This window comes from Periophthalmus magnuspinnatus, chromosome 22 (genome assembly GCF_009829125.3).
Source record: "Periophthalmus magnuspinnatus isolate fPerMag1 chromosome 22, fPerMag1.2.pri, whole genome shotgun sequence".
Lineage (NCBI taxonomy): Eukaryota > Metazoa > Chordata > Actinopteri > Gobiiformes > Gobiidae > Periophthalmus > Periophthalmus magnuspinnatus.
Genome location: NC_047147.1, coordinates 16,868,336 through 16,895,538, shown reverse-complemented (window position 1 = coordinate 16,895,538; position 27,203 = coordinate 16,868,336). Strand labels below are relative to the sequence as shown.

The window sequence follows — 27,203 nt, the reverse complement described above, 5'->3', positions numbered from 1 at the left end:
ATATATATATATATATATATATATATATATATATATATATATATATATATATATATATATATATATATATATATATATATATATATATATATATATATATATATATATATATATATATATATATATATATATATATATATATATAATTTTCTTTTCTACAACGGATAAAATAAATAAATAAAAAAAAACAAAAAACTCTGACCTTTATTCATATTTGTCAAAGATGCTAAATGGAAGGGCAATGATGTTTGAGTTTATATACCCATGCCCTGTTGTACCGTACTTTATATGTTCTATTTTTTTTTTTTTTACAATTTTAGGTGAACACAATGCTGAAACATCTCGACCTTTCATGGAATGGATTTGGAAATGAAGGAGCCCTGGCCATGGGAGAAGCACTCAAATTCAATAACACCTTGGTTCACCTCAACCTAAACAACAATCGTCTGACAAATGAGGGTGTGGGCATGCTCTGCAAAGGTCTGGAGTTCAATGACACACTGCGGGTTCTGCTGGTGGGCTGGCTCTATAGTAAACATATATTATTAATATAGCTGTGGATACATCAAGTCAAATATTTTAATGTGTTTTCCATCAACAGCTGTCCTACAACTCTATAACAGTAGAGGGAGCACTTGCACTGGTCAATGTAGTGAAGTACTCCCTGAGAAGTGCTTTGGAGGAAATCAATATAAGTGTAAGTCAGCATTGTATGATATAGGGCTGCAAGATTTGGGGGGAAAAATATAAGTACTGCAATAAGATCTGCGATATGTGTTTCAAAAGTAGGATTCTGTTCAGTGCACACTGTACACAACTCCAGGGGCATTAACATTTGAAAGAAGACTAAAATATGAACAGATAAACTAATACAAGAATGTATTTAAGAACATGTTTGTAGAGGTCCAAACTTGTACAACAATTTTGAACAACAATTTTCTATGAAAAGACAGGGATATGTTGTTCTTTCCAGAGAAAATTCTATTATCTAAATAATAGCAGACTTTGAGATTTGATAACTGCCACAACATCTAACTGTGATATCAATTTGATTTTGATATACTGTGCAACCCTAGTATGAATTAATAATTGTAATATGTTGCATGTGGTGATTTATATTAAAACTGTTTTTTATATTTCTTCATTGCAGAATGTGCTTGTAAATGAGAACTTTGTGCACCTGTTGGAGCTGACATGCCAGGAGCACCCCAGTCTGGATGTTCAGTATGGTGGGGTTGGGGGCTTTATTGCAAAGAAGCCTCCAAAACGTGTGGATCCCATGAAAGTCATCCAGGTGTGTTGATATATACATTTGTCACTTACCCTGTAATCTTGTTTATTATAACTTTTTAAAAATGTTTCTTTAAGGATTATTTGGATGAGCGTAAGCTGCGTCTTTGGGACTTCTTCCGAAACATTGACAAAGATGGCACCATGAGGGTTCCTGTTGCTGAGTTCCGGAAGGCTGTACAGGTTTAGCATTTAATGTCTTTTTGTTGTGCCATCAATTTTTTTTAAACTATTATTCATGATTATCTATTTTATATTTATATAGCAATCCACCATTCCTTTGGATCGGTACCAGATAGAGGACTTGATTCAGAGGCTTGACCGTGACAAGACAGGGATTGTAGACTACAGGTGAGGAGCTGGACTATACTAGGCCAGTGGTCAACTAAAGGGGACAGTGGCAAAGCAAAAGCTCTCAAAATCTTTACCCATTTGTCCATGTATGTGACCCAGAGTGCACTCACAACCAACTCACACCATTATACAAAAGTACTAGGGAACAGTATATTTAAATGTGTCTTGTATGCATCACTTCCTTAACTTTCAGCTAACTTGCTCTATCTCCTCTGCAGTTGTTCCATATAAAATAGTAGTCAACTTTTACAAATTTTGGTTGACTAAAAGACTGATTGATTCATTGGCCCAATATACAGTCAAATGTTTAACTATTTCTTTTGGTCAAAACATGCATATGGCCAGGGAGCTTACATATCACTTTATTTTTAAATATGATTACTGTGTCAAATGTACTGAGATAGCCAACTAAACATAATTAAGTGGGTTATTTATTGGTCTATAATAACCTCATGTCTCTTATAATTTCTTTACTTTTGCAGGGGTCTTGCCGACACTAGAAAACAAATGATGAGGGACCACCGCCGCCATCTGAAGAAGGTTGAGTCCAGGCAGAAGAAGGAGAAGCAGAAGAGTGACCGCATACTGAAGACCTTCCAGACCGCAGTGGAGGCAGTCACCCCACACGGCTCTATGGTTATGTCCCCAGGCACTGGCAAAGAGGACCCTAGCGGCCCCCAGCCCTTCTCCGCCACCCCCCTCAGCTCCTGGCACCACATTGTCATGTCCCACAGCAGCCGTTACCTCAGCAATGACCATGTCCACCTGCCCATGCTAGGAAGCAGCACCCACTACCGGCCCACCAGTTCCCCAGCCATGAGGTCCTACTCGCAGCCCAACCTGCTGGATGATTCTCCGCTCATGTCCAGGGGGAAGTCCATCTCTGCTCAGGGCGCTCACTCCGACCCAGAGATGAGCCGGCACTCAACCCTCACCAGATCCAGACCGGCTCTGAACCCTAAACCACCAGAGGGCAAACCTAAGAAGAAAGGCAAGAAGAAGAAAGTTAAGAAGCGTGTGGATAAAGACGCTAAGAAGTAGGGCTGTCAAAAGAAATTGAAAATGAATCGATACTAAAACAAGCATTGAAACTAAATCCTCATTTGAGCAGGTATCAGTATTAAAAAAGTCACAGTCACAGGACAGAAATGAACCTTTATTGAATAGCTTTAGAATGATCTTGTGCGTATACCACATAGACTAATATACACCCATGGACCACTATGGAACATACCTGGACAACCGAGGGATTATACAGATATAAGGCCACATGGGAATATAAGAGAGATATTGTGATTTAATATCGAAAATAACATTCTATTGTCTGAAGAAAGAGTTATTATTATAATTGTGGTATTGGAATTAGTATTGAGTATTGAGTGTATTCCTTAGTATTGAAATTGATTTGAAATGTTAGTATCGTGACAGGACCACATAGGGGAGTACAACTACAATGCCATAGCCAGTACCACAATTAAGTGTATGTTTCTTACAGTAATATGTATTTGGAATTCAATTCACTGTATAGCTCCCATGTGATTTTTTGTACTCTTATGTGTAATAGGGTTTTTTATTAATGTATGATGGTACATTTCTCGTTGGTGAGGAAAGTCCTGTAATAACGGGCCACAACGGGTTCTAAAATTTGACAGAGGGGCCGGACCAGGAGATATATATATATATATATATATATATATATATATATATATATATATATATATATATATATATATATATATATATATATATATATATATATATATATATATATATATATATATATATATATATATATATGCATATTTCATTGGAGATTTGGGCTGTAACATGTAGCAAAGCATGAATATGCAAGGCTCATTGTACAGATTGTTTTCCAAATGCATTCATTAAATAATAATATATATATTTTTTTTTAAATAAACACAGCAGAAAAACTTTGAACAAGGTTTACCGTTACCTATTTTAATATAATTTAGTCACATTCGGCGGGCTGGATTAATAAGACCAAAGGGCCATGTGTGGCCCCCGGGCCGTAATTTGCCCATGTCTGAACTATAAGTTTCAAAGATTATTCTATGAAGAAAACGAAATAAATAAATGTTTGCTAATATAAAAAGAGTTGTTTTCTCAATGTGGATTGGGTTTTGAAAAAACGTTTGATAATCTTATAATCGTGAGTGAGTGCTCTGGTCAGTCTTTGTTATTCCATATGTTCTGATTGGATTCAGTGTTGTGGTTTATTTCAATACCCCCATAGGAAGAGCAGGACTGCATTGGTACATTACTATTAGCCTATATTTCTATTAATAATATTGGCCACAAAGCATGCAAAATTGTAGTTTATGGATGCCCTTGGCTAAAGGGTAGTTAAAATAGACATTTTCTGAGCACTCTATATACAACACTGAGTTGGCTTATGCTCAGGAAACACAATTATGACATGGTTAAAAGCTTATAAGAGTTGATTTTACATAATTTGGCTTCTTGACATCTGCCTATATAAGCTGGTTAGCCTAATTATAAAATAATATAACCAGAATTTTTTAAATCGAAAATATTTGAAACTCCCAGTGGGATTTGTACCTGTGGGAAACTTCAGCAGAGGCTGCAGCTATACCTACATACAACACTTACTGCTTAGTTGGCCTGACAAGCTCCATAAACTCTGGCATGAACATTATTTACATTGGATAACAATATGCAGAATGACCATATAGTTAACATCATATGGGAACTAAGGCAGATGAGTCTAGTCCAATAGCCCTGAGAACAATAACATGTGGAGGATGTGTAGCTTTACCGGCTCTATATAATTCTTACTGCTGGCATAGTGACTTCATTCATCTTAGACCACAGCAGAATGATTGGCACTCTGTACTTCCTGGCCCTGCTCGTCTCCACTCTGGCCTGGGGGGTTTGTATGACATCTCTTGGATCCATCAAATTATGTTTTTTCTTTCTTTTCTTTGTAGTTGACCTCTTTTATGTCATGCCTTCTTAGCATGTGGGTGTTTGGAGCGAGCTAGCAACCAGGAATGGCACCGGAGATGGTGTAAGATGTACCTGTGATGCTTTTCTCCCTAGCTCTACTTTCCCCATCAGAGACCTGATTGTGGTGGAAGAAACAGCGGGGGAGATCTCCCATAGACTGGAGCTGGAGATAGGGAAGGTATATAGGCATACTGTAACTAGGGCTGAATGTTTTTGGCAAAATATCTAATTGCAATTTTTCTTTTAACAGTTTTGTTCAAAGTGCACATTTTTAAACATGTAGCATTAACATTTGAGAGAAGACTGAAATCTGAAATGATAAACAAATCCAAGAATCCGTGTACTGTATTTCAAAACATGTGCCTAGAGGTCTAAATATGATACATAATAAGACTTAAATAATCAGTCTTAGCGATTTGTTAATTGTGATGCGACCATTCAAATTGCAATTTTGATTTGAGTGCAAAATATCTGAAAGCCCTACTGTAAACATGTACTGTACAGTGTGTATTTTTACAGAAATATTTCACAGTGTTGCATGTTTTAGCTGGAGGAGTACACGCTGAAAATGACAGCTTATGCAGAGAGAATTGTAACACTGACAGCTAAAGTTGAAATTATGGAGAAGAACTCAGATGACTACAGTGACGCAGACCTGGAGGAGATCAAGGTGGAGATTAAACAAGTGGAAGCTTTAATTCAAGAACTTCAGCTTTCCATCAAAAGTTCTACCGATGTCTTTGAGTCTCTACGAGTACAAGTACGTTTTCAGTCATCAGTCGTATCACATTTTCAAATCAAAGGTAATGTTAATATTTAATTGCAGATAACAGCCATGGTGACCACACTTGACAAACTAGAGAAAACCTATGACAAGAACTTGGTGCTGGCAACGAGACGTGAATATACTGAGATCCAGCTAAAGCTTGAGGAGTGTGAGAAACGCCATCAAGAATTGTTCAACCCCAACATTGGTAAACTTCTTCTGCTCATAAAATCGCATTCTCAGTAATTGTTGATGTAACTAACTGTTTCTTTTGCAGGTTCTTGCGCACATTCTGGCATTACTAAACTCGGCAAGCCCATTGTCAGCCAGTTCAATGCTCATCTTAGTGCTGGGTATAAATACGGAGGTTGGGGGAAAGACTCCAAACCAATCCCAGATCGGGAGTCCATGTACTGGTATTCTGGTTACACTACTTCATCCATCCACGATATTAGATTCTATACCAACTACAAAAACCTCATTCTTAGGACCCCCTTCTTGCATCAAACCTTAGTCACTGGTTGGGCTGGCACAGGGAATAACTTTATAGTAAGAGAAAACTGCCTGTACTATCAGATCAACTCTCCATTTGGGTTGGCGAAGCTTAACTTGACCTCAGTCAAATATCAGTCTAGAGTCATTGCTGGTGCTAGCTCAAGTTTCTCCTACAGCAACTCTCCAAATCAGAATTTTGACTTCTCGGCTGATGAAACCGGTCTCTATGTGACTTTTGCTAAAGATGAAACAAGAGGGAAAATGGTCATAGCCAGAATCAATGAAGAATCTTTTGGGATTGAGGAGGAATGGATCACTAGTTTGTACAAACCAGGAGTGAGCAATGCCTTTATGGTGTGTGGTGTGCTCTACGCAGTAAAAACAGTAGATATTCACACCGAGGAGATTTTCTACATGTATGACACCAAAACCAAGAAAGAGTACTATGTCAGTGTTCCCTTTGAGAGGTTCCAGGATAAGTACTCCAACCTGGACTACAATCCTACTGATCAGAAGCTCTACATGTACAACAATGGCTACTATGTTAGCTACCATCTCTGGTTCAACCAAACAGCTCCGACCACTAAGCAGTCCCCTATCGCACCAAATTCCCAGAATATCACTGGGAATGTCATGTGATGACATTTTGAAATATGTTTTTATAGTAATCATAAGTGATAATTTTTCCTTCTTGTATACAACAATTAATAAATCATCTTGAGCATAATGTGTTTCTCCTGTGTGTTTTTGCTATCTTGTCATTCATCATGTTATGTAGGTATTGTATGTGCAGAATGATTACAATAATGAGTTTATTCATAACGTGAAGTGAAACAGCTGATTGCTGATTGCTGTTGATGAACTGGAGCCATAATAATGACAAGTATGACACATGCCTGGTAGTTCAACATTACACATTATGGTTAGATGTGATCTTTTCAGATCTCAGACCAGGTCTGTTTAATAGTTGGATGGGAGACCGCTGAGAAAATCAGGTCTTGCATTGGGGTGCCAGTGGTAAAACTGTCATTGTGTAATTAGGCAAGACACTTCACACACAGTGCCCAGTAAAAATGTGGTGTGTGCATGAGTGTTGGTGGTAGTCAGTGGAGCCGATGGCGCAGATTGGCAGCCTTGCTTCTGTCAGTCTACAATGCTGAGGCTACAATAGTAGCTTATTGCCACTGAGGAAGAAATAAATGAATAACGCACTGAATTGTAAAGTACCTTTGAGTGTCTGGAGAAGCTCTGTGAGGCCAATGCACTATTATTATTAAAGATATGATTTATCTATGAGTTTTGGGAATACAACCTAATCAAAACATATTGGTGCAGCTTTTAATTAATTCAGCATAAACTTAAGTGTAATATATTGCAGATAATATAGTTTACAACAGTCTTGTACCTCACAAGGTATAAATGGAAATATGAAATACTTGTGATATCTCTCATTGGCCATATCATTCATAAACTACCGTACATTCATTTTACACCACATGATTTTGTATTAATTCATTTGATCTATTGTTAAATGAATGTGAACACTATTACATTTATTGACTTTATTTATATTGCTACAGTAAACTACATCCTGCTTCTAACCCTTTATTTGACCCAAAGACAGACTGCGTCTTATTTGCCCAGATGGTACCTTTCTCATCCTCACCCCTATTGCACTTCAAACCAGGATTCAACAAAAATTCTATTATCAAACACAAACATAGAATAAGTCAAATAAAACAACTGTTAGCAGTGAGAAGAAGAAACCTGCACAGGATCTGTCTGATAAGAGAGTCTTTAAAAAACCCAAAGCCACTTCACTAAGGACAGCTGAACAGTGAGTCAAGATGTTTTCTGTTCTCCTACTGTTACTGGTCAGCCCTGCTTTGGCCTGGATTGTAAGTAACTCCTACCACATGTTACAGTATCATGTAGTAGGAGTTATTAATCAATTTACTTAAATTCATTTACCTTTTCAGCCGATAGAGGACTGGGAATCGGGCAACGTGACTGCATCTGAGGGTGATTCTGGTCAGTGCCTCTGCCATGTCTATCTACCTGACACCACGTTTCCAGCTGATCGCGTGGAGCACATGCAACAAATCAGCAAAGACATGATCATCGAAGTGGAAATACAAATGAACAAGGTATGATGGTACCTTTAAAATGTCATAATATCTTCATTACTAAATTGTAAGTGTAACATTTCTTTAGCTGGTGTCCTATGAGGCCAAGCTGGAGGTGTACTTGAAGGACCTCTCACAGCTGACCCTCAGAGTAAACATGTTGGAGAGCAGTACAAACAAATACATCAAACTGGATTTCGAGCTGCTCCGGATTGAGCTCAGAGAGTTTGAAGCTCTCGTGTCTCAGCTCAAGGAGTCCCTGAACGTCTCATCGCCGCTCTTTGACAGTTTGTACACAGAGGTAACAGCAAATACTTTCAGTTGGTAAAACAAACTCATAGGAAATGTTTGACATTAATGTTAAAATTTTGGACTTTTTTGTAGATCCAGAACATGACTATGATTGTGAACCAACTGGAGTCCTATGACAAGAGCAACCTGGAGGTGATCCGCATAGAGTTTGCCAAGCTGCAGAAAAAGTTGGAGGATTGTCAACAGGATCAGAATTTCAAGCCAGATATGGGTAAGGCAGCGACATACAAATATTGTCAATATAACTTCAGTTAGTACAGAATATATTTTTGATCTTCTTTAGGCAACTGCAACGGCACAGGAATTATGAGCTTGAGCAAGCCCCATGTCATCCAGCTGAACGCTCACTTATCTGGTAGCTATGTGGCTGGAGGGTGGGCCAAAGACTCCAAGCCACTGCGAGGTTATGAGTCCATGTATGTGTATGGGGCACACAGCACCACAAGAATCTATGACTTCTACTTGTATAGCAACTATGATAAACTGATTCTTAGGACAGAATTTAAACGCAATCACCTGCCAGATGCATGGATAGGCCTTGGTAACAATTTTGCAGTCCGCGGTCACAGTATATATTACCAGCGAAACACAAATGAAATGTGCAAAAACAATGTAACCACTGACAGATATGACTACCGAGTTATTTCTGAGGCGAGCGGCAGTTTTTCTTACGCTTACTACTCAAATCAATTCCTAGACTTTGCAGGTGATGAAAATGGATTGTGGGTAATGTATGCTTCAGACACGAGTAAGGGGAAGATCATTGTGGCTAAGCTGGATGAGAAGGCCTTTGGCGTTGAGAATAAGTGGACAACAGATGTCTACAAACAGTTGGCTGGTAATGCCTTCATGGCCTGTGGAGTGATGTATGCTACTAGGTTGGTAGATCTGACCACAGAGGAGATCTTCTACTCTCTGGACACGAAAACCGGAGAGGAGAGACACTTCAGCATCCCCTTCCAGAAGTTCCAGGAGAAGTACAGTTACCTGGACTACAACCCCACTGACCAGAAGCTCTACATGTACAACAACGGCTACTATGTGTCCTACAATGTTAAGTTTAACTGAATGTACTGAACTTCTATATCTAGGATTTGTTGTGTTTTTGATTGATGCAACTGATCTCTTCTGTTCATGAACATTGACTTCTGTAACGTGAACAACACTTTCATATTTTCATGAATAAAATCAAACTGAAGCATCTAACTTGACATTTCATTCATATGTGAAGATTGCCGACAAAGTAACAAGAACATTTTCAGGTTCTTATAATATAATATTTTTTTTTAAAAGCAAAGAATCCACTAATACACATAGAAAATATGTTACTGAAATAATTAAATAAATCATAGGATCTGGTTCAGTGTGAAAACATATATTTGCTTCTTCTCCATTGCTTTTTCCCTTGAAATGTTCAAGGTAAAAAAAAAAAAAAAGATGCAATTTTATATTATACCAACTTTAAAATGAAGTACATCTAATTTGTATAACTGGACATCTAAAATTGTAATAATATAATTTAACTTAAAGTAGTAATTTAATTTTCAATTTAAATGTATTATTAATTATTATAAATCTGTTTTTAATCTTGCGTAAAAAACAGATCCATCCCCCAGTGCTTTTTGTATAGTGTTACACTGACTCTTACCCACTTCAGCCCCTCCTCACTTCTAGCTAACCCGTGTCAGCTGGCCTTCCCTCGGGGTTGGCAGTTCTCTTTGTGCTGATGTAGGAGCTGGCTCTGTCTGGTACTGAATTGGAGCGCCAGCATATTTACTCACATATTTTATTGAACCATCACAGCAGACAACAATGACACAGGCAAAATTATAATGTGAATGCAGTGACCATTTTTCCGCTTTGGGAATGACAATGAGTCTCTACAGTGCATACAGAAAAATAGCACTGTCTCTTTAAGTGAGGCAGCATCTGCTTGGATCAGGGATGAGAGAAGGGGGAAGTGGTGGCTGAGAAAAATGGTACCTCTGAGTGACAACACGCTCAGCCAATGGGAGACCTAGCTTGAACAGACTCCACCTCTTCCTGTGCTTGGGATGCGGGTGAGTGTGTTGCTGATGCTGCTGCTGGGCGGAGGACATGGCCTCACATAAGGTACTATCTGTTCATCTCTATCTCTTCATATCTATTAGCTAAGCAGGTTTTTGCTGAATGCATAGCAAGCATGTACTTTGAAAAAGGGAGAGGGATAGTGAAGGAGGACACTGGAGGTGGCACTGTGTTTCATAACACTCCTTATGGATGTCGCCACCATGGTTGGTCCCAGCAGTGTATGTGCTGTTTGTGTCTTATTATGATGAGGGGCAGACTGAAAAGAAGACATGCTAGTTCAGAGAAAAGGCAGTGAGAAAGGCAGACGCAGAACTGAACTATGTGCAGCGTATATGCTCATAAGTGTTTGATTTAAAAAAAACAAAACATATTGACAAACATAAATGTTTATATCACATTTGTTATGATTGTTACACAATACAGTATATTTGTTAATGTGTCACCAAAGGTCTGCTTCCTTATTTACTCCAAACTGAAACAAAGAGAACCTAGTACGTGTCTGCATTAGTCAGTTTGTTGCCTCTGCTCCTCAGGTGAAGATGCCTTGCCAGTCTCAGGTGAGCCTTTTGGTCAAGTGCAAACATCCACTGACCCTGGAATCAACAAGAAGAAATGAGCCGTGTTGTTGATACAAACAGCACTCAAAGGTGACGATTAGTTGTCTCATTCTAAACTATTACTTGAATGTATACATGTGTATAATTGTGTGTGCTGTGTTAAGGCCTAGGAGGACCTGGTTCGGTCCAAACAGAGGCAGCAATGGCAAAGAGGGATTACCTGGTGGAAGCGGCCAAGCAGATCCACATGGCCCTGGACAGTGAGGTGAACGAGGACTATGAGGCAGCTTTCAGTTACTATAAGAATGGAGTGGATCTTCTCCTGAATGGCGTCCAGTGTAAGTGGACATTATGTGCTTTGTGAGAATAGCTAAAATCAGTACTATCATCACACTAATGGAAAAATAGTGTACTGCCTGTATAACTCAGTGCAATAGTCACACAGAATGAGCTGCGTATTAATTTCCTCTTTTAAATATGTGGTCTCTTTACTTGTAATTCAAACTATGTGTTTGACTCAGAAATGGGAGGCAGCACACTTAAAACATGTGACTGTAACGTGAGTACCAAAATAAAACAAAATAAGGAAGTGAGGAAGCAAAGGTTACACACATAATTTTTCCTGCTGAATCAGCATCTTTGTCACTGCTAGTCTGTCCAATCAAATAAGATAGTTAGCCATAAGTAAACAGTTTGAACAAACTACAGAAGTAGAAAGCAGAGGGGGCTGCATTATCTTTGTGATTACTGGACTTTGCTGTCTCAAAGTGGATCCAAACAAAGAACGCCGGGAGGCCGTGAAGCGAAAGACAACGCAATACTTGAAAAGAGCTGAGGAAATCTTCATAACACATCTGCAAGACAACCTTGGAAAGGGAAGCGCGCATTTGGGAGTAAGAAAGTCTATGAATAAAACTGTGAATTAAATTTTAAAAAGAAATACATTTTTAAATGTATTTTTTCTTATAATTTCTCATGCAGGGGTACAGCAGTCTGAGGTTCCGTCCAATCAGGCACTTGAGCTCGCCTGTGGAGGATCTAGAGATGTGCAAAGTGGTGGGAGTGTCAGATAAGGTATAAACTTTAAACTAATGTTCATTACAGAATCAGCTCTACTTACATTAAAATGTGTTATCCTTCTTATCCAAAGGTTCTGGTAGTGCAAAGTATGGTGAATAAGGAGACATTTGTAGTAAAGGTGAGTTGATGGTTGATTAAGCATTCCTGGTCTTTTTTATTAAAAAAAATGTGCTATACTAGTTGTAAACATACCGGTATATTTTATCTGTACATATGAACTTATTGCAGAGTTTAGTGAAGTCAAGCTGGGAGAGCAGAGATCAGCCGACCATCATTCCTCAGGGCGTCCCTTACATGGTGAAGCTGTTGCGGTACTATGTTAGTGAGGATGCTGTGTACCTGCATCTGGAGCATATCAAAGGTGAGTATTCTAAAGATATACCTATTATAACTAATTAGTACTACATTAATAATACAGGCTATAAAAAGGAAGGACACAACTGGCTTTAACATTCTATGATGCCTATTGATTGACATGCATTTTTTATGAGAAATGTCTCAAAGGAAAATTCACAAATATTGTGCCTTATCATTTCTGCAATTGACAAGGGCCTAGTCAGTTGTAAAAATGATAAGGCACAATATTTGTGAATTTTCCTTTGAGACATTTCTCATAAAAAAATGCATGTCAATCAATAGGGCATCATAGAATGTTAAAGCCAGTTGTGTCCTTCCTTTTTATAGCCTGTTATTAATGTAGTAACTAATTAGTTATAATAGGTATATCTTTAGAATACTCACCTTTGATATGCTCCAGATGCAGGTACACAGCATCCTCACTAACATAGTACCGCAACAGCTTCACCATGTAAGGGACGCCCTGAGGAATGATGGTCGGCTGATCTCTGCTCTCCCAGCTTGACTTCACTAAACTCTGCAATAAGTTCATATGTACAGATAAAATATACCGGTATGTTTACAACTAGTATAGCACTTTTTTTTTAATAAAAAAGACCAGGAATGCTTAATCAACCATCAACTCACCTTTACTACAAATGTCTCCTTATTCACCATACTTTGCACTACCAGAACCTTTGGATAAGAAGGATAACACATTTTAATGTAAGTAGAGCTGATTCTGTAATGAACATTACTGTAAAGTTTATACCTTATCTGACACTCCCACCACTTTGCACATCTCTAGATCCTCCACAGGCGAGCTCAAGTGCCTGATTGGACGGAACCTCAGACTGCTGTACCCCTGCATGAGAAATTATAAGAAAAAATACATTTAAAAATGTATTTCTTTTTAAAATTTAATTCACAGTTTTATTCATAGACTTTCTTACTCCCAAATGCGCGCTTCCCTTTCCAAGGTTGTCTTGCAGATGTGTTATGAAGATTTCCTCAGCTCTTTTCAAGTATTGCGTTGTCTTTCGCTTCACGGCCTCCCCGGCGTTCTTTGTTGGATCCACTTTGAGACAGCAAAGTCCAGTAATCACAAAGATAATGCAGCCCCCTCTGCTTTCTACTTCTGTAGTTTGTTCAAACTGTTTACTTATGGCTAACTATCTTATTTGATTGGACAGACTAGCAGTGACAAAGATGCTGATTCAGCAGGAAAAATTATGTGTGTAACCTTTGCTTCCTCACTTCCTTATTTTGTTTTATTTTGGTACTCACGTTACAGTCACATGTTTTAAGTGTGCTGCCTCCATTTCTGAGTCAAAACACATAGTTTGAATTACAAGTAAAGAGACCACATATTTAAAAGAGGAAATTTAATACGCAGCTCATTCTGTGTGACTATTGCACTGAGTTATACAGGCAGTACACTATTTTTCCATTAGTGTGATGATAGTACTGATTTTAGCTATTCTCACAAAGCACATAATGTCCACTTACACTGGACGCCATTCAGGAGAAGATCCACTCCATTCTTATAGTAACTGAAAGCTGCCTCATAGTCCTCGTTCACCTCACTGTCCAGGGCATGTGGATCTGCTTGGCCGCTTCCACCAGGTAATCCCTCTTTGCCATTGCTGCCTCTGTTTGGAACCGAACCAGGTCCTCCTAGGCCTTAACACAGCACACACAATTATACACATGTATACATTCAAGTAATAGTTTAGAATGAGACAACTAATCGTCACCTTTGAGTGCTGTTTGTATCAACAACACGGCTCATTTCTTCTTGTTGATTCCAGGGTCAGTGGATGTTTGCACTTGACCAAAAGGCTCACCTGAGACTGGCAAGGCATCTTCACCTGAGGAGCAGAGGCAACAAACTGACTAATGCAGACACGTACTAGGTTCTCTTTGTTTCAGTTTGGAGTAAATAAGGAAGCAGACTTTGGTGACACATTAACAAATATACTGTATTGTGTAACAATCATAACAAATGTGATATAAACATTTATGTTTGTCAATATGTTTTTGTTTTTTTTAAATCAAACACTTATGAGCATATACGCTGCACATAGTTCAGTTCTGCGTCTGCCTTTCTCACTGCCTTTTCTCTGAACTAGCATGTCTTCTTTTCAGTCTGCCCCTCATCATAATAAGACACAAACAGCACATACACTGCTGGGACCAACCATGGTGGCGACATCCATAAGGAGTGTTATGAAACACAGTGCCACTTCCAGTGTCCTCCTTCACTATCCCTCTCCCTTTTTCAAAGTACATGCTTGCTATGCATTCAGCAAAAAACCTGCTTAGCTAATAGATATGAAGAGATAGAGATGAACAGATAGTACCTTATGTGAGGCCATGTCCTCCGCCAGCAGCAGCATCAGCAACACACTCACCCGCATCCCAAGCACAGGAAGAGGTGGAGTCTGTTCAAGCTAGGTCTCCCATTGGCTGAGCGTGTTGTCACTCAGAGGTACCATTTTTCTCAGCCACCACTTCCCCCTTCTCTCATCCCTGATCCAAGCAGATGCTGCCTCACTTAAAGAGACAGTGCTATTTTTCTGTATGCACTGTAGAGACTCATTGTCATTCCCAAAGCGGAAAAATGGTCACTGCATTCACATTATAATTTTGCCTGTGTCATTGCTTGTCTGCTGTGATGGTTCAATAAAATATGTGAGTAAATATGCTGGCGCTCCAATTCAGTACCAGACAGAGCCAGCTCCTACATCAGCACAAAGAGAACTGCCAACCCCGAGGGAAGGCCAGCTGACACGGGTTAGCTAGAAGTGAGGAGGGGCTGAAGTGGGTAAGAGTCAGTGTAACACTATACAAAAAGCACTGGGGGATGGATCTGTTTTTTACGCATAAACAGATATTATAATAATTAATAATACATTTAAATTGAAAATTTAAATTACTACTTTAAGTTAAATTATATTATTACAATTTTAGATGTCCAGTTATACAAATTAGATGTACTTCATTTTAAAGTTGGTATAATATAAAATTGCATCTTTTTTTTTTTTTTTACCTTGAACATTTCAAGGGAAAAAGCAATGGAGAAGAAGCAAATATATGTTTTCACACTGAACCAGATCCTATGATTTATTTAATTATTTCAGTAACATATTTTCTATGTGTATTAGTGGATTCTTTGCTTTTTAAAAAAATATTATATTATAAGAACCTGAAAATGTTCTTGTTACTTTGTCGGCAATCTTCACATATGAATGAAATGTCAAGTTAGATGCTTCAGTTTGATTTTATTCATGAAAATATGAAAGTGTTGTTCACGTTACAGAAGTCAATGTTCATGAACAGAAGAGATCAGTTGCATCAATCAAAAACACAACAAATCCTAGATATAGAAGTTCAGTACATTCAGTTAAACTTAACATTGTAGGACACATAGTAGCCGTTGTTGTACATGTAGAGCTTCTGGTCAGTGGGGTTGTAGTCCAGGTAACTGTACTTCTCCTGGAACTTCTGGAAGGGGATGCTGAAGTGTCTCTCCTCTCCGGTTTTCGTGTCCAGAGAGTAGAAGATCTCCTCTGTGGTCAGATCTACCGACCTAGTAGCATACATCACTCCACAGGCCATGAAGGCATTACCAGCCAACTGTTTGTAGACATCTGTTGTCCACTTATTCTCAACGCCAAAGGCCTTCTCATCCAGCTTAGCCACAATGATCTTCCCCTTACTCGTGTCTGAAGCATACATTACCCACAATCCATTTTCATCACCTGCAAAGTCTAGGAATTGATTTGAGTAGTAAGCGTAAGAAAAACTGCCGCTCGCCTCAGAAATAACTCGGTAGTCATATCTGTCAGTGGTTACATTGTTTTTGCACATTTCATTTGTGTTTCGCTGGTAATATATACTGTGACCGCGGACTGCAAAATTGTTACCAAGGCCTATCCATGCAATCTGGCAGGTGATTGCGTTTAAATTCTGTCCTAAGAATCAGTTTATCATAGTTGCTATACAGGTAGAAGTCATAGATTCTTGTGGTGCTGTGTGCCCCATACACATACATGGACTCATAACCTCGCAGTGGCTTGGAGTCTTTGGCCCACCCTCCAGCCACATAGCTACCAGATAAGTGAGCGTTCAGCTGGATGACATGGGGCTTGCTCAAGCTCATAATTCCTGTGCCGTTGCAGTTGCCTAAAGAAGATCAAAAATATATTCTGTACTAACTGAAGTTATATTGACAATATTTGTATGTCGCTGCCTTACCCATATCTGGCTTGAAATTCTGATCCTGTTGACAATCCTCCAACTTTTTCTGCAGCTTGGCAAACTCTATGCGGATCACCTCCAGGTTGCTCTTGTCATAGGACTCCAGTTGGTTCACAATCATAGTCATGTTCTGGATCTACAAAAAAGTCCAAAATTTTAACATTAATGTCAAACATTTCCTATGAGTTTGTTTTACCAACTGAAAGTATTTGCTGTTACCTCTGTGTACAAACTGTCAAAGAGCGGCGATGAGACGTTCAGGGACTCCTTGAGCTGAGACACGAGAGCTTCAAACTCTCTGAGCTCAATCCGGAGCAGCTCGAAATCCAGTTTGATGTATTTGTTTGTACTGCTCTCCAACATGTTTACTCTGAGGGTCAGCTGTGAGAGGTCCTTCAAGTACACCTCCAGCTTGGCCTCATAGGACACCAGCTAAAGAAATGTTACACTTACAATTTAGTAATGAAGATATTATGACATTTTAAAGGTACCATCATACCTTGTTCATTTGTATTTCCACTTCGATGATCATGTCTTTGCTGATTTGTTGCATGTGCTCCACGCGATCAGCTGGAAACGTGGTGTCAGGTAGATAGACATGGCAGAGGCACTGACCAGAATCACCCTCAGATGCAGTCACGTTGCCCGATTCCCAGTCCTCTATCGGCTGAAAAGGTAAATGAATTTAAGTAAATTGATTAATAACTCCTACTACATGATACTGTAACATGTGGTAGGAGTTACTTACAATCCAGGCCAAAGCAGGGCTGACCAGTAACAGTAGGAGAACAGAAAACATCTTGACTCACTGTTCAGCTGTCCTTAGTGAAGTGGCTTTGGGTTTTTAAAGACTCTCTTATCAGACAGATCCTGTGCAGGTTTCTTCTTCTCACTGCTAACAGTTGTTTTATTTGACTTATTCTATGTTTGTGTTTGATAATAGAATTTTTGTTGAATCCTGGTTTGAAGTGCAATAGGGGTGAGGATGAGAAAGGTACCATCTGGGCAAATAAGACGCAGTCTGTCTTTGGGTCAAATAAAGGGTTAGAAGCAGGATGTAGTTTACTGTAGCAATATAAATAAAGTCAATAAATGTAATAGTGTTCACATTCATTTAACAATAGATCAAATGAATTAATACAAAATCATGTGGTGTAAAATGAATGTACGGTAGTTTATGAATGATATGGCCAATGAGAGATATCACAAGTATTTCATATTTCCATTTATACCTTGTGAGGTACAAGACTGTTGTAAACTATATTATCTGCAATATATTACACTTAAGTTTATGCTGAATTAATTAAAAGCTGCACCAATATGTTTTGATTAGGTTGTATTCCCAAAACTCATAGATAAATCATATCTTTAATAATAATAGTGCATTGGCCTCACAGAGCTTCTCCAGACACTCAAAGGTACTTTACAATTCAGTGCGTTATTCATTTATTTCTTCCTCAGTGGCAATAAGCTACTATTGTAGCCTCAGCATTGTAGACTGACAGAAGCAAGGCTGCCAATCTGCGCCATCGGCTCCACTGACTACCACCAACACTCATGCACACACCACATTTTTACTGGGCACTGTGTGTGAAGTGTCTTGCCTAATTACACAATGACAGTTTTACCACTGGCACCCCAATGCAAGACCTGATTTTCTCAGCGGTCTCCCATCCAACTATTAAACAGACCTGGTCTGAGATCTGAAAAGATCACATCTAACCATAATGTGTAATGTTGAACTACCAGGCATGTGTCATACTTGTCATTATTATGGCTCCAGTTCATCAACAGCAATCAGCAATCAGCTGTTTCACTTCACGTTATGAATAAACTCATTATTGTAATCATTCTGCACATACAATACCTACATAACATGATGAATGACAAGATAGCAAAAACACACAGGAGAAACACATTATGCTCAAGATGATTTATTAATTGTTGTATACAAGAAGGAAAAATTATCACTTATGATTACTATAAAAAACATATTTCAAAATGTCATCACATGACATTCCCAGTGATATTCTGGGAATTTGGTGCGATAGGGGACTGCTTAGTGGTCGGAGCTGTTTGGTTGAACCAGAGATGGTAGCTAACATAGTAGCCATTGTTGTACATGTAGAGCTTCTGATCAGTAGGATTGTAGTCCAGGTTGGAGTACTTATCCTGGAACCTCTCAAAGGGAACACTGACATAGTACTCTTTCTTGGTTTTGGTGTCATACATGTAGAAAATCTCCTCGGTGTGAATATCTACTGTTTTTACTGCGTAGAGCACACCACACACCATAAAGGCATTGCTCACTCCTGGTTTGTACAAACTAGTGATCCATTCCTCCTCAATCCCAAAAGATTCTTCATTGATTCTGGCTATGACCATTTTCCCTCTTGTTTCATCTTTAGCAAAAGTCACATAGAGACCGGTTTCATCAGCCGAGAAGTCAAAATTCTGATTTGGAGAGTTGCTGTAGGAGAAACTTGAGCTAGCACCAGCAATGACTCTAGACTGATATTTGACTGAGGTCAAGTTAAGCTTCGCCAACCCAAATGGAGAGTTGATCTGATAGTACAGGCAGTTTTCTCTTACTATAAAGTTATTCCCTGTGCCAGCCCAACCAGTGACTAAGGTTTGATGCAAGAAGGGGGTCCTAAGAATGAGGTTTTTGTAGTTGGTATAGAATCTAATATCGTGGATGGATGAAGTAGTGTAACCAGAATACCAGTACATGGACTCCCGATCTGGGATTGGTTTGGAGTCTTTCCCCAACCTCCGTATTTATACCCAGCACTAAGATGAGCATTGAACTGGCTGACAATGGGCTTGCCGAGTTTAGTAATGCCAGAATGTGCGCAAGAACCTGCAAAAGAAACAGTTAGTTACATCAACAATTACTGAGAATGCGATTTTATGAGCAGAAGAAGTTTACCAATGTTGGGGTTGAACAATTCTTGATGGCGTTTCTCACACTCCTCAAGCTTTAGCTGGATCTCAGTATATTCACGTCTCGTTGCCAGCACCAAGTTCTTGTCATAGGTTTTCTCTAGTTTGTCAAGTGTGGTCACCATGGCTGTTATCTGCAATTAAATATTAACATTACCTTTGATTTGAAAATGTGATACGACTGATGACTGAAAACGTACTTGTACTCGTAGAGACTCAAAGACATCGGTAGAACTTTTGATGGAAAGCTGAAGTTCTTGAATTAAAGCTTCCACTTGTTTAATCTCCACCTTGATCTCCTCCAGGTCTGCGTCACTGTAGTCATCTGAGTTCTTCTCCATAATTTCAACTTTAGCTGTCAGTGTTACAATTCTCTCTGCATAAGCTGTCATTTTCAGCGTGTACTCCTCCAGCTAAAACATGCAACACTGTGAAATATTTCTGTAAAAATACACACTGTACAGTACATGTTTACAGTAGGGCTTTCAGATATTTTGCACTCAAATCAAAATTGCAATTTGAATGGTCGCATCACAATTAACAAATCGCTAAGACTGATTATTTAAGTCTTATTATGTATCATATTTAGACCTCTAGGCACATGTTCTGAAATACAGTACACGGATTCTTGGATTTGTTTATCATTTCAGATTTCAGTCTTCTCTCAAATGTTAATGCTACATGTTTAAAAATGTGCACTTTGAACAAAACTGTTAAAAGAAAAATTGCAATTAGATATTTTGCCAAAAACATTCAGCCCTAGTTACAGTATGCCTATATACCTTCCCTATCTCCAGCTCCAGTCTATGGGAGATCTCCCCCGCTGTTTCTTCCACCACAATCAGGTCTCTGATGGGGAAAGTAGAGCTGGGGAGAAAAGCATCACAGGTACATCTTACACCATCTCCGGTGCCATTCCTGGTTGCTAGCTCGCTCCAAACACCCACATGCTAAGAAGGCATGACATAAAAGAGGTCAACTACAAAGAAAAGAAAGAAAAAGCATAATTTGATGGATCCAAGAGATGTCATACAAACCCCCCAGGCCAGAGTGGAGACGAGCAGGGCCAGGAAGTACAGAGTGCCAATCATTCTGCTGTGGTCTAAGATGAATGAAGTCACTATGCCAGCAGTAAGAATTATATAGACCCGGTAAAGCTACACATCCTCCACATGTTATTGTTCTCAGGGCTATTGGACTAGACTCATCTGCCTTAGTTCCCATATGATGTTAACTATATGGTCATTCTGCATATTGTTATCCAATGTAAATAATGTTCATGCCAGAGTTTATGGAGCTTGTCAGGCCAACTAAGCAGTAAGTGTTGTATGTAGGTATAGCTGCAGCCTCTGCTGAAGTTTCCCACAGGTACAAATCCCACTGGGAGTTTCAAATATTTTCGATTTAAAAAATTCTGGTTATATTATTTTATAATTAGGCTAACCAGCTTATATAGGCAGATGTCAAGAAGCCAAATTATGTAAAATCAACTCTTATAAGCTTTTAACCATGTCATAATTGTGTTTCCTGAGCATAAGCCAACTCAGTGTTGTATATAGAGTGCTCAGAAAATGTCTGTTTTAACTACCCTTTAGCCAAGGGCATCCATAAACTACAATTTTGCATGCTTTGTGGCCAATATTATTAATAGAAATATAGGCTAATAGTAATGTACCAATGCAGTCCTGCTCTTCCTATGGGGGGTATTGAAATAAACCACAACACTGAATCCAATCAGAACATATGGAATAACAAAGACTGACCAGAGCACTCACTCACGATTATAAGGTTATCAAACGTTTTTTCAAAACCCAATCCACATTGAGAAAACAACTCTTTTTATATTAGCAAACATTTATTTATTTCGTTTTCTTCATAGAATAATCTTTGAAATTTATAGTTCAGACATGGGCAAATTACGGCCCGGGGGCCACACATGGCCCTTTGGTCTTATTAATCCAGCCCGCCGAATGTGACTAAATTATATTAAAATAGGTAACGGTAAACCTTGTTCAAAGTTTTTCTGCTGTGTTTATTTAAAAAAAATAAAATAATTATTATTATTTAATGAATGCATTTGGAAAACAATCTGTACAATGAGCCTTGCATATTCATGCTTTGCTACATGTTACAGCCCAAATCTCCAATGAAATATATATATATATATATATATATATATATATATATATATATATATATATATATATATATATATATATATATATATATATATATATATATATATATATATATATATATATATATATATATATATATATATATATATCTCCTGGTCCGGCCCCTCTGTCAAATTTTAGAACCCGTTGTGGCCCGTTATTACAGGACTTTCCTCACCAACGAGAAATGTACCATCATACATTAATAAAAAACCCTATTACACATAAGAGTACAAAAAATCACATGGGAGCTATACAGTGAATTGAATTCCAAATACATATTACTGTAAGAAACATACACTTAATTGTGGTACTGGCTATGGCATTGTAGTTGTACTCCCCTATGTGGTCCTGTCACGATACTAACATTTCAAATCAATTTCAATACTAAGGAATACACTCAATACTCAATACTAATTCCAATACCACAATTATAATAATAACTCTTTCTTCAGACAATAGAATGTTATTTTCGATATTAAATCACAATATCTCTCTTATATTCCCATGTGGCCTTATATCTGTATAATCCCTCGGTTGTCCAGGTATGTTCCATAGTGGTCCATGGGTGTATATTAGTCTATGTGGTATACGCACAAGATCATTCTAAAGCTATTCAATAAAGGTTCATTTCTGTCCTGTGACTGTGACTTTTTTAATACTGATACCTGCTCAAATGAGGATTTAGTTTCAATGCTTGTTTTAGTATCGATTCATTTTCAATTTCTTTTGACAGCCTTACTTCTTAGTGTCTTTATCCACACGCTTCTTAACTTTCTTCTTCTTGCCTTTCTTCTTAGGTTTGCCCTCCGGTGGTTTAGGGTTCAGAGCCGGTCTGGATCTGGTGAGGGTTGAGTGCCGGCTCATCTCTGGGTCGGAGTGAGCGCCCTGAGCAGAGATGGACTTCCCCCTGGACATGAGCGGAGAATCATCCAGCAGGTTGGGCTGCGAGTAGGACCTCATGGCTGGGGAACTGGTGGGCCGGTAGTGGGTGCTGCTTCCTAGCATGGGCAGGTGGACATGGTCATTGCTGAGGTAACGGCTGCTGTGGGACATGACAATGTGGTGCCAGGAGCTGAGGGGGGTGGCGGAGAAGGGCTGGGGGCCGCTAGGGTCCTCTTTGCCAGTGCCTGGGGACATAACCATAGAGCCGTGTGGGGTGACTGCCTCCACTGCGGTCTGGAAGGTCTTCAGTATGCGGTCACTCTTCTGCTTCTCCTTCTTCTGCCTGGACTCAACCTTCTTCAGATGGCGGCGGTGGTCCCTCATCATTTGTTTTCTAGTGTCGGCAAGACCCCTGCAAAAGTAAAGAAATTATAAGAGACATGAGGTTATTATAGACCAATAAATAACCCACTTAATTATGTTTAGTTGGCTATCTCAGTACATTTGACACAGTAATCATATTTAAAAATAAAGTGATATGTAAGCTCCCTGGCCATATGCATGTTTTGACCAAAGAAATAGTTAAACATTTGACTGTATATTGGGCCAATGAATCAATCAGTCTTTTAGTCAACCAAAATTTGTAAAAGTTGACTACTATTTTATATGGAACAACTGCAGAGGAGATAGAGCAAGTTAGCTGAAAGTTAAGGAAGTGATGCATACAAGACACATTTAAATATACTGTTCCCTAGTACTTTTGTATAATGGTGTGAGTTGGTTGTGAGTGCACTCTGGGTCACATACATGGACAAATGGGTAAAGATTTTGAGAGCTTTTGCTTTGCCACTGTCCCCTTTAGTTGACCACTGGCCTAGTATAGTCCAGCTCCTCACCTGTAGTCTACAATCCCTGTCTTGTCACGGTCAAGCCTCTGAATCAAGTCCTCTATCTGGTACCGATCCAAAGGAATGGTGGATTGCTATATAAATATAAAATAGATAATCATGAATAATAGTTTAAAAAAAATTGATGGCACAACAAAAGACATTAAATGCTAAACCTGTACAGCCTTCCGGAACTCAGCAACAGGAACCCTCATGGTGCCATCTTTGTCAATGTTTCGGAAGAAGTCCCAAAGACGCAGCTTACGCTCATCCAAATAATCCTTAAAGAAACATTTTTAAAAAGTTATAATAAACAAGATTACAGGGTAAGTGACAAATGTATATATCAACACACCTGGATGACTTTCATGGGATCCACACGTTTTGGAGGCTTCTTTGCAATAAAGCCCCCAACCCCACCATACTGAACATCCAGACTGGGGTGCTCCTGGCATGTCAGCTCCAACAGGTGCACAAAGTTCTCATTTACAAGCACATTCTGCAATGAAGAAATATAAAAAACAGTTTTAATATAAATCACCACATGCAACATATTACAATTATTAATTCATACTAGGGTTGCACAGTATATCAAAATCAAATTGATATCACAGTTAGATGTTGTGGCAGTTATCAAATCTCAAAGTCTGCTATTATTTAGATAATAGAATTTTCTCTGGAAAGAACAACATATCCCTGTCTTTTCATAGAAAATTGTTGTTCAAAATTGTTGTACAAGTTTGGACCTCTACAAACATGTTCTTAAATACATTCTTGTATTAGTTTATCTGTTCATATTTTAGTCTTCTTTCAAATGTTAATGCCCCTGGAGTTGTGTACAGTGTGCACTGAACAGAATCCTACTTTTGAAACACATATCGCAGATCTTATTGCAGTACTTATATTTTTCCCCCCAAATCTTGCAGCCCTATATCATACAATGCTGACTTACACTTATATTGATTTCCTCCAAAGCACTTCTCAGGGAGTACTTCACTACATTGACCAGTGCAAGTGCTCCCTCTACTGTTATAGAGTTGTAGGACAGCTGTTGATGGAAAACACATTAAAATATTTGACTTGATGTATCCACAGCTATATTAATAATATATGTTTACTATAGAGCCAGCCCACCAGCAGAACCCGCAGTGTGTCATTGAACTCCAGACCTTTGCAGAGCATGCCCACACCCTCATTTGTCAGACGATTGTTGTTTAGGTTGAGGTGAACCAAGGTGTTATTGAATTTGAGTGCTTCTCCCATGGCCAGGGCTCCTTCATTTCCAAATCCATTCCATGAAAGGTCGAGATGTTTCAGCATTGTGTTCACCTAAAATTGTAAAAAAAAAAAAAATAGAACATATAAAGTACGGTACAACAGGGCATGGGTATATAAACTCAAACATCATTGCCCTTCCATTTAGCATCTTTGACAAATATGAATAAAGGTCAGAGTTTTTTGTTTTTTTTTATTTATTTATTTTATCCGTTGTAGAAAAGAAAATTATATATATATATATATATATATATATATATATATATATATATATATATATATATATATATATATATATATATATATATATATATATATATATATATATATATATATATATATATATATATATATATATATATATATATATATATATATAAATAAAGCCGCTGTAGTGTACATTGCAGTACCAAGTGATGAGATCATCAGGAAAAAGGAACATGAGAAACTAGAGAAATACCAGGGGCTCAAAGAAGAGCTGAAGAAGGCCTGGAAAGTGAAGGCATCAGTGGTACCCATGGTCATCGCTCAGGGCAGTGACCCCCAAACTGGAGGAGTGAAAACAGCAAATCCCAGGAAAAACATCAGACATCTCAGTCCAGAAAAGTGCAGTACTAGGAACAGCAAAGATACTGTGCAGAACCCTCAAGCTCCCAGGCCTGTGGTAGGGAACCCAAGCATGGAAAAAAGGATGAGACCACCCACAGAGGGTGAGGATGTGATTTTTCACTGATATCTGTTGCCCAAAAACTTTTGTGAAACACTAGAGCCCTTGATGGGCCTTTGTCTCCAAAATTACAATGTTAAATCAGGAGCCCTCCCTCACCTTTAGCCCTGCAGAAAGGGCCACAGCTCCTTTCATTCGAAGGCAGTTCCAACTTAGATCCAGCACCTCAAGTCCCTCATTGTTGGCTGAAAAATATTTATATATAAATTGTTTGATGCTTAAAACAAGGAAGAAAGTCGCCGCAAGTCATCATTACCTAAAAGATGTCCCAAGTGCTCCCCTCCTTTTCCACAGAACTCATTGTGACTCAAGTCCAGCTCCTTTATCCTGGAGTTAGTCTGAATTTAAAAATAAAATAAACTGATCATTTAGTAATTCATTCATAATAAGAGGCTGATATTACTGTCAATGACTTACTGACAAAGCATCTGCAAAGTATTTGCCATCCTCATCGATAAAACCATTTCCTAATGAAAAAAGTTCAGTTCAGTATCATACAAACCAAAAGATGTGAATGGGAAGAGATTATTTACCTGACAGTTTTATAGATTTCAGAGAAATATTGTCCAGTAACAAGTTTGCAACATACTGCGCTCCTGTGCTCAGCAGACTGTTTTGAGATAAATCCTGTAAAAGATGAGAGCACTGATGGTAGTCTTAAAATATGAAGCATTATTGTGATCTCTAGTCGCAGCTCCCGTGCACTACATACCACATGTTGAATCGTGAAATTAGCCCTCAGCATCTCCACCACGTATTTGGCTCCTTCAGCCAGTATGCCATTGTCAGCCAATTCCAGTTTGTTGATCTTCATGTCAGTCTGAAACAGGTTTGTGCATGTGTTGATTTGTTGGGGTTTAGGCTATTAATTACAGATTTAACTGTTAGTAGTAACTCACCACAAGGGCAATAGCAATAGCCTTGCAGCCCAAAGGCCCCAGCCCATGGTGGCTGAGGTTAACTGTTGTGGATCGAAGAGTTCTCAAAAAGTAAGATACTGGCACCACACCCAGCAGTCTGCATGCCTCCAGGTACACTTCAGCAGTGCTCATTTCCTTATTGCCATCTTCATTTTCTGATTATGAGTAGGATAGATGTTATTATTTATCACACATCTTATCCATATTAATGACCTCCTAGTTGTATAAAACTTAAATTTGTTTAATTTGATTTAAATTGTGCCTTTCATTTCCTTTATACTTTGTTCCTTTGTCACAACTCCCCCTGCCCCTCTGTTACCTCTCCCACCGCTACCACCAGTCACTCATATGACATAGCCTACAATACAAGGTATACAAGTATCTGGCCTAAGGAGACAACTATTGGTCTGAGGGGATATTTAACCACCAACCTTTTCAGTTTGTTCGATTTTGGAACAAATCCTCTAAGCAGCAGCCATTGTGCTAATAACAAAATTATTAAACCCGAAATTTAAATAGATAAATAACAATGGTACCCACTTACCCTCTGACTCTAGGTCTGTTTCAAACTCATTCTGGGCCCAACTCGCGTCAGTAGGTGATGCACAGTCTTCATCTTGTACACTTAGGGACTCAAAAGATAGCATGATTTGGAGTCTCAGGGTATGGTATCACAAAGAAGTATTCTGACAAACGTCCCCTATTTCTAGTTATCCTCTCCATGAGAATAAACACTAACAAATAAA

General features: G+C 38.6%; 6 protein-coding genes across 6 annotated transcripts in view; 2 read left to right on the top strand and 4 right to left on the bottom strand.

The window, feature by feature from the left end:
* Nucleotides 1-14,021, bottom strand: part of rps6kl1 (ribosomal protein S6 kinase-like 1) — a 29,247-nt gene extending 15,226 nt beyond the window's left edge. The window contains 6 exon segments of the mRNA XM_055231027.1: nt 12,783-12,915; nt 13,026-13,073; nt 13,150-13,242; nt 13,331-13,455; nt 13,887-13,973; nt 13,976-14,021. Coding sequence (XP_055087002.1) covers nt 12,783-12,915; nt 13,026-13,073; nt 13,150-13,242; nt 13,331-13,455; nt 13,887-13,973; nt 13,976-14,021 — 532 coding nt within the window.
* On the top strand, nt 4,489-6,613 carry LOC117389996 (olfactomedin-4). The gene is made up of 5 exons (XM_033987634.2): nt 4,489-4,558; nt 4,646-4,813; nt 5,183-5,395; nt 5,462-5,609; nt 5,679-6,613. The coding sequence occupies exons 1-5, from the start codon at nt 4,505-4,507 to the stop codon at nt 6,533-6,535; spliced, it is 1,440 nt and encodes a 479-aa protein (XP_033843525.1). The 5' UTR covers nt 4,489-4,504; the 3' UTR covers nt 6,536-6,613.
* Nucleotides 7,728-9,531, top strand: LOC117389998 (olfactomedin-4-like). The gene is made up of 5 exons (XM_033987636.2): nt 7,728-7,794; nt 7,876-8,043; nt 8,111-8,323; nt 8,407-8,545; nt 8,618-9,531. Exons 1-5 carry the CDS (start codon nt 7,744-7,746, stop codon nt 9,400-9,402), a joined length of 1,356 nt encoding a protein of 451 aa, XP_033843527.1. The 5' UTR covers nt 7,728-7,743; the 3' UTR covers nt 9,403-9,531.
* Nucleotides 14,022-15,650: 1,629 nt separating the features above from the next.
* LOC117390604 (olfactomedin-4-like) lies at nt 15,651-17,455 on the bottom strand. Its single transcript, XM_033988367.2, is given in 6 exon segments — nt 15,651-16,337; nt 16,339-16,565; nt 16,638-16,776; nt 16,860-17,072; nt 17,140-17,307; nt 17,389-17,455. Coding segments are annotated over 6 exon segments (1,356 nt in total). The 5' UTR covers nt 17,440-17,455; the 3' UTR covers nt 15,651-15,779.
* A 1,180-nt stretch (nt 17,456-18,635) lies between these two features.
* On the bottom strand, nt 18,636-20,693 carry LOC117390087 (olfactomedin-4-like). The gene is given in 6 exon segments (XM_055231088.1): nt 18,636-19,405; nt 19,408-19,503; nt 19,573-19,720; nt 19,787-19,999; nt 20,369-20,536; nt 20,624-20,693. Coding segments are annotated over 6 exon segments (1,437 nt in total). The 5' UTR covers nt 20,678-20,693; the 3' UTR covers nt 18,636-18,647.
* Nucleotides 20,694-22,501: 1,808 nt separating this feature from the next.
* On the bottom strand, nt 22,502-27,104 carry LOC117390086 (leucine-rich repeat-containing protein 74A). Its single transcript, XM_033987736.1, has 13 exons — nt 27,002-27,104; nt 26,437-26,612; nt 26,250-26,357; nt 26,071-26,164; nt 25,955-26,004; nt 25,794-25,875; nt 25,637-25,722; nt 24,670-24,864; nt 24,488-24,583; nt 23,891-24,034; nt 23,712-23,816; nt 23,545-23,630; nt 22,502-23,060 (listed from the first exon to the last, which is right to left on the bottom strand). The coding sequence occupies exons 1-13, from the start codon at nt 27,102-27,104 to the stop codon at nt 22,502-22,504; spliced, it is 1,884 nt and encodes a 627-aa protein (XP_033843627.1).
* Nucleotides 27,105-27,203: the final 99 nt, after the last annotated feature.

What these genes read in the sequence shown, in the direction of transcription:
- LOC117389998 (XM_033987636.2), top strand. Translation starts at nt 7,744, where the DNA reads ATGTTTTCTGTTCTCCTACTGTTACTGGTCAGCCCTGCTTTGGCCTGG. An exon ending in GCCCTGCTTTGGCCTGGATT is followed by an intron (nt 7,795 to 7,875) that starts GTAAGTAACTCC and finishes TTACCTTTTCAG; the next exon opens with CCGATAGAGGACTGGGAATC. An exon ending in GAATTTCAAGCCAGATATGG is followed by an intron (nt 8,546 to 8,617) that starts GTAAGGCAGCGA and finishes GATCTTCTTTAG; the next exon opens with GCAACTGCAACGGCACAGGA.
- LOC117389996 (XM_033987634.2), top strand. Translation starts at nt 4,505, where the DNA reads ATGATTGGCACTCTGTACTTCCTGGCCCTGCTCGTCTCCACTCTGGCC. An exon ending in TGGAGCTGGAGATAGGGAAG is followed by an intron (nt 4,814 to 5,182) that starts GTATATAGGCAT and finishes TGCATGTTTTAG; the next exon opens with CTGGAGGAGTACACGCTGAA. An exon ending in ATTGTTCAACCCCAACATTG is followed by an intron (nt 5,610 to 5,678) that starts GTAAACTTCTTC and finishes TTTCTTTTGCAG; the next exon opens with GTTCTTGCGCACATTCTGGC.
- LOC117390086 (XM_033987736.1), bottom strand. Translation starts at nt 27,104, where the DNA reads ATGCTATCTTTTGAGTCCCTAAGTGTACAAGATGAAGACTGTGCATCA. An exon ending in ATTTCACGATTCAACATGTG is followed by an intron (nt 26,165 to 26,249) that starts GTATGTAGTGCA and finishes CATCTTTTACAG; the next exon opens with GATTTATCTCAAAACAGTCT. An exon ending in TGGAGGAAATCAATATAAGT is followed by an intron (nt 24,035 to 24,487) that starts GTAAGTCAGCAT and finishes TCTTCATTGCAG; the next exon opens with AATGTGCTTGTAAATGAGAA.